The sequence below is a fragment of the Nomascus leucogenys genome, chromosome 18, assembly GCF_006542625.1.
Source record: "Nomascus leucogenys isolate Asia chromosome 18, Asia_NLE_v1, whole genome shotgun sequence".
NCBI lineage: Eukaryota > Metazoa > Chordata > Mammalia > Primates > Hylobatidae > Nomascus > Nomascus leucogenys.
Window position 1 is genome coordinate 58,613,336 of NC_044398.1, and position 12,385 is coordinate 58,625,720.

At 42.6% G+C, this 12,385-nt stretch overlaps 2 protein-coding genes across 7 annotated transcripts in view; one reads left to right on the plus strand and one right to left on the minus strand.

The window, feature by feature from the left end:
* Nucleotides 1–12,385, plus strand: part of MCUB (mitochondrial calcium uniporter dominant negative beta subunit) — a 139,524-nt gene that overhangs the window by 126,269 nt on the left and 870 nt on the right. The gene's annotated exons all lie outside the window — the stretch shown is intronic.
* CASP6 (caspase 6) overlaps nucleotides 1–12,385 on the minus strand; it is a 23,010-nt gene continuing 10,625 nt past the window's right edge. For 3 of the 5 annotated variants that reach the window (XM_030799130.1, XM_030799129.1, XM_003269360.4), the window contains 6 exons: nucleotides 9,215–9,257; nucleotides 8,537–8,683; nucleotides 7,323–7,399; nucleotides 5,152–5,327; nucleotides 2,053–2,212; nucleotides 1–827 (listed from right to left, as the gene is read on the minus strand). In XM_030799130.1, coding sequence (XP_030654990.1) covers nucleotides 589–827; nucleotides 2,053–2,212; nucleotides 5,152–5,327; nucleotides 7,323–7,399; nucleotides 8,537–8,683; nucleotides 9,215–9,243 — 828 coding nt within the window. In that variant the 5' untranslated portion in view covers nucleotides 9,244–9,257 and the 3' untranslated portion in view covers nucleotides 1–588. The other 2 variants (XM_030799131.1, XM_030799128.1) reach the window with 2 other exon arrangements.

The following is a 12,385-nucleotide window of genomic DNA, read 5'->3' on the forward strand; positions in this document are numbered from 1 at the left end:
TCAGCTAGATTTTTGTGTAACCCTGCAGTTTATTAAAAAATAATAGAAATGCTTGTAAATTTTTATTTATCTAATTTCCTGAGGATTTTGTTTCTGCATATCAAACCCTTTCACCATGACCAACATGAACTTTTTTTTTTTTTAAGGCAGTTCTCTGCTGGGCATTAAACGTTAAAACATTTGAATCATTGGACCATAATGCTTCAGCCTAACGATATTTATATAAAAAGAAGAGAAAGACATTTTATTTTTTTTGAGATGGAGTTTCACTCTTGTTGCCCAGGCTGGAGTGCAATGGCACAGTCTCGGCTCACTGCAACCTCCCCCTCCTAGGTTCAAGTGATTCTCCTGCCTCAGCCTCCCAAGTAGCTGGGATTGCAGATATGCACCACCATGCCTAGCTAAATTTTTTTTTGTATTTTTAGTAGAGATGGGGCTTCTCCATGTTGGTCAGGCTGGTCTCGCACTCCTGACCTCAGGTGATCCGCCCACCTTGGACTCCCAAAGTGCCGGGATTACAGGTGTAACCACGCCCGGCTGAGAAAGACATTTTCAATACAGATTGTAAAATAAGATAGATAGCCTCTATTAATTAGATTTTGGAAAGAAATGCAGCTTTTTAGTTAGCATTGAGGCAAAACATGGAACCTGCTTCTTTCCAATTGCGCTTGGGTCTTTGCAAAAGTCCACTCGGCGCCGAGAAACTTTCCTGTTCACCAGTGTGAGGAGTTCTGTGAACTCTAAGGAGGAGCCATATTTTCCCAACATCTCACACAAATCTTGAATGTACCATGAGCCGTTCACAGTTTCCCGGTGAGAATAATATCCTAAAAAAGTGAGAAGGAAAATGTTGCTGCAGTTTTCTGGCTTTCAATTACTGTGTGTATTCTTTATAGTTACAGAAGTTCTTAAAAATCCTTAGAAGAGTCTTAAGATGTGTCCATGATATATATGGCTTTAAATTTTTTTGACTCTTTTCAAATGGGAAAAGAGATTAATTCTATATAGTTTTATATACACGGGGTTAATTCTATATAATTTCCTCCATTTCCTAAAAAATTCCCAAGATAGACAATGATTGAGACATGAGATTACTAAAAAGTCAAACAAAATTATTTACTACAAAAGCAAAGAACCAGTATCAAAATATTTTTCTGTTGGGCATGGTGGCTCATGCCTGTAATCCCAGCACTTTGGGAGGCTGAGGCAGGCAGATCACTTGAGGTCAGGAGTTCGAGACCAGCCTGGCCAACATGGTGAAACCCCATCTCTACTAAAACTACAAAAATTAGCTGGGTGTGGTGGCAGGCACCTGTATTCCCAGCCACTCAGGAGGCTGAGGTAGGAGAATCACTTGAAACCAGAGGTTGCAGTGAGCCGACACTGGACCACTGCACTCCAGCCCGGGCAACAGAGTGAGACCCTCTCTCAAAAAAAAAAAAAAAAAAAAATACACACACACACGTATGCAATGGCTCATGCCTGTAATCTCAGCACTTTGGGAGGCCAAGGCTGGAGGATCGTTTGAGACCAGCCTGGGCAACATAGCAAGACCCAATCTCTACAGAAGAATTAAAAAGCCAAGCATGGTGGTACATGCCTATAGTCCCACCTACAGGGGGGCTGAGGTGGGAGGATTGCTTGAGCCTGAGAAATTGAGGCTGCAGTGAGCCATGATCATGCCATTGCACTTCAGCCTCAGTGACAGAGTTGGGACCTTGTCTCAAAAAAAAAAAAAAAAAAAAGGCTTTCCATGACAATTACCACAATGGCACTACCACCCTCAGTAACTGATGGTAGGCTGCTAATATTAATATAATTAATTAGACTGTTGCTTTACTCAATATAACTCTCAGGAATTATTTTTCTGTAAGGTACTTTACACTTTCATTTATCACTCTGTGCCATGTGGTCAAAGAAATTCTAAGTCTGTGAGCTTCAGGATGGAATCACTATGTCCCAACCGAAAGATCTGACCCAAACCAATCAAAGGTGAAACTTACAGGACCTTAGCCAAGAGAGGCAATTATGTTTGTTTTAAACACCACACACCTTCTGCAACAGAGTAACACATGAGGAAGTCAGCTCCAGCGGGCAGCGTGTAAACGGAGGCTGCATCCACCTCAGTTATGTTGGTGTCCAACTTGTCTGTCTGATTATCCACTACATCCAAAGGAATGACTGGCACATCATGCTGGTTTCCCCGACATGCCTACAAGACAAGACAAGGAGGAAAAACCCACCTCTTTGCCTACTGTTTCCTTCCCAGTGCTTAATGTGTGCAGTGAATGTGTAAGCCAGTACCCCTTCATTACAACAGAAACCACATTCTGAGCAGTTCAGAAGCAAAACATTCAGGTTTAGAGGGCACAAAAGCCAACAAAGTTGTTTCCCTACTTAGGTTTTCTTTTAGTTAATGTTTGTTTTAAGAAAAAATTGGCATCCCCAAGTATACATCAAATTATGTTGGTAGAAGGGTATACTATAGAAGAAAAAGCTTGTGGTTTTAAAATTTCTTACAGATGAACCACACCCAGGGCACACGGTGTTACCTTCCCTTTTGAAAGCTATAGTATTGACCTAAGTGTTTCTATTTAGGCAGGCAGTGTATTTCCAGATTGACTTTTGCTTGCCTGGCTGCTGCTATCAATTGTTAGGAGTTAAAATGACATCCAGCCTGACCTGAGGAGATACCTATTAATGCACTTTCTTCCTTGTGTGCCCATTAAACAGTGAGGTCTCAAATTTTTACCCACTAATTCTGACTCATTCAGAATTTACATTAAATTTAGACTCATAATTAACATTAAATTCTGACTCACTCAGAGGCTAACATTAAACTCTTCTCATAAGTGACTTTTAAAAGCTGAATTGTGTTCCCCAAAAATTCATATGTTGAAGTCCTAGCCCCAATACCTCAACTATGACTATACTTGAAGACAGGGCCTTTAGAGGTGATTAAGGAAAATGAGGTCATATGGGTGAACCCAAATCCAACATGACCAGTGTCTTCATAAGAAGAAATTGGGACACAGACATGCACAGAAGAAAGACCATATGAAGGCACAGGGACAAGACGGACACCTACAAGCCAAGGAGGAGGCCTCAGAAGAAACCAATCCTCCCCACACCTTCATCTGAGACTTCCAGCTCCAGGACTGTGACGATAAATTCCCGCTGTTTAAACCACATAGTCTGTGGTACTTTGTTATGGTCACCCTATACACGAATACCGTCAGCTAATAAGATTCTGTTGTAGCATTATAAATGCATCAATCAGTTCTGAAATGGTTAAAGAATTATGAGCATCAAAAGAAAGTCCTGAATGATTTCGAATCATAAAATAAATAGAAAATCCCTACTATCCCGTTTTTATAGGCAGATTTTAATCTTGGTATCAGCAGGCTTATTTTCAGGCCTTTTTTCTACTGTCCTTCCTAAATATAACATAGAACACCTTTAACCTGATGACATCACCTGCCCAGTCAACTGCAATAAGAGTAAGAGCGAGCCTTTACTGAGGGCGTGCCATATGCCAGGCACTGTTCTAAGTGGTTTTCATTCATTAAGTCAGGTGATTTTGCCCGCACCAGCACCCCATGCGGCAGGTGCTCTTTTTACCAAGAATCTAAGGCATAGAGAGATAAAGTAACTTGGCAAACGATTTCATTTGTCAAACGATTTCATTTGTGGCTTTCTTCCCATAGTAGCTCATTAGTTATTTCCAATACTCTTGTGTTTGACAGTGTTGGCCACTCCCCTTTTCATGAAACAATCATGTCATTATTTGTTTCTTGTTTTTCTCCTGGTGTCCATCCTCAGTATCTTCCCTCTTCAGTCCATTCCTCATGGGTGCCCCTCGGTTTTGTTTTACGCTCCTTTTTCAGGCTGTATTCAACATGAGTAAACTCATCTAATCCCATAGCTTCCACGACCACCTCCTGATTTATTTCTCCAGCCGAGGCCACCTGTCTTAGGTTCTACACCTGTATCACCAATTCCATGTCCCACAGACATTCCAATGCAGTTGACCAAACCAGAAATGAGGCAGTCATCCTTCACTTACAGCCACTTCCTCACCCCAAAACAAGGCTTTATGGTAGGATGTGAAATGCAGTTTCATGTTTGATATGGTTTGGATGTTTGTCCCCTCCAAATCTCATGTTAAAATGTGGTTCCCAGTGTGGGAGGTGAGGCCTGGTGGAAGGTGACTGGATCATCGGGGAGGATCTCTCATGAATGGTTTAGCATCATCCCCTTGTGATAAGTGAGCTCTCACTCAGTTCACATGAAATCTGGTTATTTAAGAGAGTCTGGGACCTCTCCCTTGGCACTCTCTTGCTCCCACTCCCAACAAGTCATATGCTGGCTCTCTGTCACCTTCCACCATAATTGTAAGCTTCCTGAGGCCTCACCAGAAGCAGATGCCAGCACCATGCTTCCTGTACAGCCTGCAGAACTGTAGGCCAATCAAATCTCTTTTCCTTATAAATTACCCGGTCTCAGGTATTTCTTTATAGCAATGCAAGAATAGACTAACATAATGTTATTTCATGTCCTCCATGCCATTCATGGAAATACAGAATCGTGACACTGGCATGTCAGGTTTCTCTTCTGTAGTTCAAAATCTTTGGCCGGGTGCAGTGGCTCACGCCTGTAAAAAATACTTTTATCCCTAAAACCAATTTGGCAGCGGGGAAACAATCTTGGTTTAAGGGGCAATGTGAAAGGGATGAGACAGGATAGGACTAGAAGGCTTTATTTTTCCATTCTTTCCACTGGTTTATATGCTCTCCACCTCCCAAACAAGTAAACTTAGTCTGATGAAGTTGCCTTGTGTGGCACTCTTCAATCAGCAGGTATGTTTTCCAATGGCTCTCCTTGATATCAGGCTCGGCCAGGGAGTAGCACATTGGTTACTTTGTGAGTCACTTCAAATGTCAATCCAAATGCTGTTATTTTGTAATATAGACAATGAGAGTGTCAAAGAATTATTACTAACAGCTCAAAGTGCAACTATGATTGGCCAGAATTCAAAAAGGGCCTGTCCAATTACTGGAGAAAGTTACTTTCAAAACTGGCTTTTAGACCTTTATCACATGTTCAGAATGACAGACTTTATAATTAAGATGATAATGTAATCAGTCTTACCTGAATGATAAATATCTTGGGTTTTCCAACCAGGCTCTGACACTTGTCTCCTTTGAACAAGCCAGTTAATGTCTGAATTTCGATTTTAGCATCATATGCATAAATGTGATTGCCTTCACCATGGCTCAGGAAGACACACACAAAGCAATCGGCATCTGCATGGCTAGCAGTTGACACTATAAAGGACCCAAAAGAGAATACAGAAATGAAAATATGATGCTTGTTATCTCCACATAAAAATTCAGTTTATTAACACAAGAATAAAGTTACATCCACATGACTGGGGAGGAGGAAAATTTGTGATTTTGTCTTTTTTGTTTTTTTTTGAGACGGAGTTTCACTCTTGGTGCCCAGGCTGGAGTGCAGTGGCACGATCTTGGCTCACTGCAACCTCCACCTCCCGGGTTCAAGCGATTCTCCTGCCTCAGCCTCCCAAGTAGCTGGGATTACAGATTCGAAACCATACCCAGCTAATTTTTGTATTTTTAGTAGAGAGGGGGTTTTGCCATGTAGCCAGGCTGGTGTCGAGCTCCTGACCTCAGGTGATCCACCTTGCCTCGGCCTCCCAAAGTGCTGGGATTACAGGCATGAGCCACCATGCCTGGCCTACTCTTTAATAAGTGTAAAATATCTGTAATGAAACAACTTTAGTCTTTAATCAAACAGAATATACCATACTGTATCTTATTTTTTAAATCCAAATTTATTAAAGTTCAGAGTAATAGAGTTTGACCAAATTTCATTAGCCTTTCTAAAACACAGAATGATGTGGAAAACATAAAGGGATTATGATAGGGAATCTCACTTAAGATCCAAGTTATTTTGGCAATAAACTAAAAATTTCCTTGAATCAGCAGAGACCTTAGAGCAGAGTGGAAAGACCCAGAAACTGCTGCTCAACAGCTCCCCACGCATTGCTGCACTTTCACTATAGGAATACAGCACTTAGGGCCAGGCACAGTGGCTCACGCCTGGAATCCCAGCACTCTGGGAGGCCGAAGGAGGTGGATCACTTGAGGCCGGAGTTCAAGACCAGCCTGGCCAACACGGTGAAACCCCATCTCTACTAAAAATACAAAAATTAGCCGGGCATGGGGGCGAGCTACTGGGAAAGCTGAGGCAGAAGAATTGCTTGAACCCAGGAGGTGGAGGCTGCAGTGAGCTGAGATCATGCCACTGCACTCCAGCCTGGGGGCGGACAGCAAGACTCCATCTCAAAAAAAAAGATTATAGCACTTAGAGCTTCCAAAAGAGTACTCAAGGCCAGGTGCGGTGACATGAGACTGATGTCCTCCAAAGCTTCTGAGCAAAGTAGAAAAGCTGGTAAAAGCAGCCAAAGTTAGAATGATGTGCAGTTTAAAGAAGAGCTCTTGGCCGGGCGCGGTGGCTCACGCTTGTAATCCCAGCACTTTGGGAGGCCGAGGCGGGCGGATCACGAGGTCAGGAGATCGAGACCACGGTGAAACCCCGTCTCTACTGAAAATACAAAAAATTAGCCGGGCGTGGTGGCGGGCGCCTGTAGTCCCAGCTACTCGGAGAGGCTGAGGCAGGAGAATGGCGTGAACCCGGGAGGCGGAGCTTGCAGTGAGCCGAGATTGCGCCACTGCACTCCAGCCTGGGTGACAGAGCGAGACTCCGTCTCAAAAAAAAAAAAAAAAAAAAGAGCTCTGAAGAAAGTTTAAAGTAATTATGCAAATTAATGGTTGGCATGCAGTGATGATTATAATATGGGTTGTTGTAATTAGAATACCTACCCCATATTGATGTTGTGAGAATTAAAGGAGGTAATGTAAACTAACACTATTTGGAAACCAGTGAGAAAATGGGGCATGAAAGGAGTCAATGACAAAATGAGCCTGTTGACTGCCCAGCACCTGTAGTATTTGCATTTTAGGCTTTTACTGCCAATTGAAGGGGTCATTTCATTCATTTCTACAATAGACTGTAACTAGTGGTATGCTAAATATAAACTTTAGAGGCATAATTATTTGCAAGGGTCTCTAAATGTGCTGGGTAATGGAAACACAGAAGCATACCCAAAACCTGTAACCTGTGCTAAATTAATACCTTTTTTGTCACACAAGTAATTACTTGTACCTGTCTTTACAGATAGGATAAAGGACTCGGTCTCATTAGAGGAAGATGAACTATATAATAGCAAAACTACCTACCCTCATGAATTTTGAGCAGTAGTTCTTCTGCTTTAAGATCGTTAAAGCATTTCACTTCAAATCCTAGATCTGAAAACCTAGTGATATATTAAATGAAATGTTAGCCTATAAACTTTTCAAAGTTGTCAGATACCCTTACTTTGGAGGAATCTATACACATTTTAATGACACATAAATTTGCTTTCTTTAGGAGAAAAGAAATATAACAATGGTGGTTTTCCCTTCATTCACCATGGTAGGAAAGGATTTAATCATAATGACAGCCGATTCAATTTAGAGTATTGTTGTCTACCATGCAAATGTTAGTACAAATGCAAAAGCCTGTCAACATTTAATAGAACAGAGTAAGGAAGATAACTCAGGCAAGTTCTTTTTTTTTTTTTTTTTTTTTTTTTGACAGAGTCTCTCTCTGTCACCCAGGCTGGAGTGCAGTGGCTTGATCTTGGCTCACTGCAAGCTCCGCCTCCTGGGTTCACGCCATTCTCCTGCCTCAGCCTCCCAAGTAGCTGGGACTACAGGCTCCTGCCACCACACCCAGCTAATTTTTTGTATTTTTTAGTAGAGATGGGGTTTCACCGTGTTAGCCAGGACAGTCTCGATCTCCTGACCTCATGATCTGCCCGCCTCGGCCTCCCAAAGTGCTGGGATTACAGGAGTGAGCCACTGCGCCCGGCCAACTCAGGCCAGTTCTTAAGGGAGGCTGCATCAAAGCAAGGTCCATCCTCCAACACTCTTGATCTGTTGTTACCTCATTAGTGTTGACAAGTTATGATAAGTAACTTTTTTTCCCTACTTATAGAAGTCTGGAATTTTTTTAATTTTTAATCTTTTTAACTTTTCTTTTGGAAACATGGAAAAAAAACTATTTTATTTTTCATTTTAGAAACGAGGTCTCACTCTGTCACCCAGCCTGGAGTGCAGTGGCACGATCACAGCTCAGTGCAGCCTTGAACTCCTGGGCTCAAGCAATCCTCCCCCTTCAGCCTCCAGAGTAGCTGGGACTACTGCCACCATACCCAGCTAATTGATTTTTATTTTTTGTAGAGACCAGGTCTCACTCTGTTGCCCAGACTTGTTTCAAACTCCTTGCCTTAAGTGATCCTCCCACCTTGGCTTCCCAAAGTGCTGGGATTACCAGCATGAACCGCCACACCTGGCCAAAAGTAATTTTATCACTTAACTGCCTCATCTTGATAGGTAGATAAAACTACTACCTGCGGGTAAGATTGTCTCTGTCTGCGCAGGTGCCCCGCCTTTCTGGCAGTGTTAAGTGCCAAAAGAACCTCTCATGATTGAAGATTAAAGCAATTCCTCTCCTCCTGTGGTCCATTTTGTACTTTTCTGCCGGATCAAACATTTCTCTGTTAATGAAAAGTTGGAAAATAATCACTTCAAGTCATATTAAATAATAAGCCCCTCCAAGTTCTAGGTCAACATGTAGGTAGAGATCTGAGCTTCCTCCTTGCCAGGCTGATGTTCCACTGGTGTGCTCCAGGAAAGGCCATGCTAATAAGGAAAGTCCTGAAATATCTCTCTGCCAATTGGTAAAGAGCAGCCATGTGCCATCCTGACACATCCCTAACCCTCTGCCTTGATGTCTTTCCCCTGGCCCCCAGGAGCCAGCAACCAAGAATAACCACAAGGCTCAGAACAGAGCTCTAGTTCTAGGCTCATGCCATGCCAATTAATATGCATTCTGAACATCACTCCAGGTCCCTCGACAACGAGGGGCAGCACAACCTGCCTATCTACAAATGAGCTCCCCAAAGGCTAAAACTTGGCCTACTCAGTTTTACTTCCTAGCTCCCAGGACCCATTCTTGCTTTGATTTCTGTAGGCTGATCATGACCATCAAAGGAAGAGACCTTTATTAGAAAAGAGCACGGCTTTACCTTTTATAGAAGGCATCTGTTTCTGTCATGTTTTCTTCCCCACCTATTAAAAAAAGTTGATTTTTGTTAATTATTTTTGACTTATGGCAGTAAAATATAGTAGGAACTCCCATCCCCCTTCTGACTCCCAAACTCTAAGACCCTTCTGTTTTGGTTAGTTTAAAAGCCAAAGTATATGAAGAAAAGGAAATGAAGGGAAACTGCTTACTAATAAACTATAAATTGACAGCTCTATGCTTTCTCACCCCCAACTCTACCTGCAAAATAACAATCTTATAAACAGAAATGGAGAAAATATTACACAAATGCGTTCACTGCAAAATATGCCTAGAGTAACATAGTTCTGTGATTACAGAATTGAAATATGAAGTTGCTTTGTTATGCAGAAAATGTTTTTGCACGTTTTCTGAAAAAAGAATTAAGTCCTACAGGAAAACTGAAATACAGTTTGTGGTTAATGCTGGATTAGCAGTGGCGTAGGCCTGGAAGAGGTAGAAGTTTGGGTGGAGGAAGGGAAGGGCAAGGGCAAAGACTTGGACCTTGGATCTCCTATATGACACATCTGCATTTCCAACCCTATTAGGAGAGCCCTCTGCTCTCCATTCTCAGCTGGACTCCCTACTCCCTGGACAGCCTTCCACTGAATTCCTCTCTACTCTCTAGAGCAGTGCTATGTCATGGAAGTGTCTGTGATGGTGGAATTGTTCCGTATTTGCACTGTCTCCTAAGGTAGCCACTGGCCACTGAGCATTTAAATGCAGCTAGTGCAACTGAGGAACTCAATTTTAATTTATTTTCAATTTAAATTAATGGCCAGTGGCTTCTACACTGGACAGTGCAAAAAGTGTGGCATCTTCTACAATAAAGGCCCCATCCACTCATGCATCTGTTTTTACCTGGTAGTTCAACAGCTTAGAGGGGAGACAGCAATGAATAAACCGAAATATTAGCAGTATAGCAAAATGCACCCTTCAGTTGAGGAAGAATGACCCTAAAGCACGGACTCTTACCCATCATCTCCTAGCCAAAAGGGTTGGTTCCCCTCTCCTTAGAGATCTCCCCATTACTAGCCCCCATCACCTGGTTGATCTAACCTCACTTCTCCTCAAAACAAAAAATACAAGGTGGGGAATTCAGTTCAAGTCCCTTTTAGCCTATTCCTCCTGGAACTGCCCCAGGCAATGAGACTCAACTAAGACCACACTAAGGCTTCCTCTGTCCGTATGCCCTAAGTCAGTTTTGCTCAACCTTGGGCATCAGAATTCCTGGTGTGGATGTTAAAATGCAGATTCCTGGATCCTAACTGAGACAGAATCAGAATCTTGGAGGAAGGAGGCGATAGCTGCATTTTTCACAAAGTGATTTTTACATTAAGGTGTGAGAGCCAAAAGCAACCTCTCCAACTGGTCCTCCCCGCTGCATGGCAGATGAGAAAGCTGTTTAGTCCGACCTTTGCCCTAGATGAGCACAGTAACCAGGTACTTCCTACTCCACACACTGCTCTATGAAGACAGCACAGGGATTTCACTCTTCCCATTTTCAAAAGCTGTTGGGATCTACTGCCTTTTGATAACCTCACCTGCTTATCTTTTAACCAATTACAGTATAAACAATAACTTCAAGAAAATTAAATCCATATGTCACAACCATCCTCCTCACCCACCAAAATTCTGCACAACTTGGAAAGCACTCAGTGTCTCAGTGTCTTCCTCGGTGGTAGCAGGCCAGCGGCTCACCTCCTGTGGCTTCTGCTCCATACTGACTGCTGAGCCGAAGGCGGCTCACAACCTAACTCACGGAAGCTGTGCCAAATGGCTGCTCAGCAAACTAACTCATATCCCTCAGGGTGAAAACACTGGAGATGTATTCTTGCTTGGGTCTTTAAAACTCTTGTTTCTCATATTCCCAAAGAAGTAGCTTCCCAGTTGTTAGCTGATACATTAAAATTAATAACTTAAGATGTCAGTTTGGGTTGTCTCAAATATGCCCTCACATTAGTCAAGACCTACAGGTTTAGGAATGGCTAACTAGTATTAAGTAGCTGCTCAAGAAAATCTGTTTAAAATGACGTTCTGGCTGGGCATAGTGGCAAGCCTATAGTTCCAGTTACTTGGAAGGCCGAGGCAGGAGGATCTCTTGAGCCCAAGAGTTCTAGGATATAGTGTGCTATGACTGGCCCTGTGAATAGCCACCATACTCCAGCCTGGGTAACAGAGCTAGACCCCATCTCTTAATACATTCAGTTTCAAAGTTAACAGATTTGGCAACCTCAGTGAGGGATTTTTTTTTTTAAGTTTTTTGTTGTTGTTGTTGTTGTCGTTTGTTAATGCTATGGATGTAGAAAAAAACCTAGGCTCTGGACACCCCAGTTCTGATGCTGGCCAGCTGTAACTTACCTTCACTCTCACAAAGTGCACCCTGCATCCTGCAGTACCAGTTAATGACCAGGTCCAGTGACCACTCTAGCAAACACTGAATCAGAACAAAAAGCTATGGAGACAGAGGTCAGGACCTAAGTTCCAATACTTTTCTGGAGTTGATAAACTTTACCCACAGATTGCAGAGAAAATAACACATCATGACCACCTTGAGCTGTGTATCCCAAGCATACAAGCTTTCCAGAAGGGGGTACTTAAGTATCATTATGCCGCATTAATATTTATTTTTTATTACTATATTTTTGGGACGGAGTCTTGCTCTGTCACCCAGGCTGGAGTGCAGTGGCATGATCTCGGCTCACCACAACCTCCGCCTCTGGGTTCAAGCGATTCTCCCACCTCAGCCTCCTGAGTAGCTGGGATTACAGGCATGCGCCACCACGCCCAGCTAATTTTTTTTTTTGTATTTTCAGTAGAGACAGGGTTTTGCTATGTTGTCCTGGCTGTTCCTTGAACTCCTGGCCTCAAGTGATCCACCTGCCTCAGCCTCCTGGTAGTGCTGGGATTACAAGCATGAGCCACCGCGCCCGGCCTGCATTAATATTTAAAAACCTGGATAAAGTAAGAAATAGCTTTATTGATATGGAGAAAATGAATTTTAATGAAGGAGCTACCCTCTATAACAAATATAGAAATTCCTTTTCATCTGCAATCTACTTACCAAAAATGTGCCCTTCTTTAAACCTGATTCTTGACCTCTTTTCACTTTTTTTTTTTGAGACAGAGCCTCCCT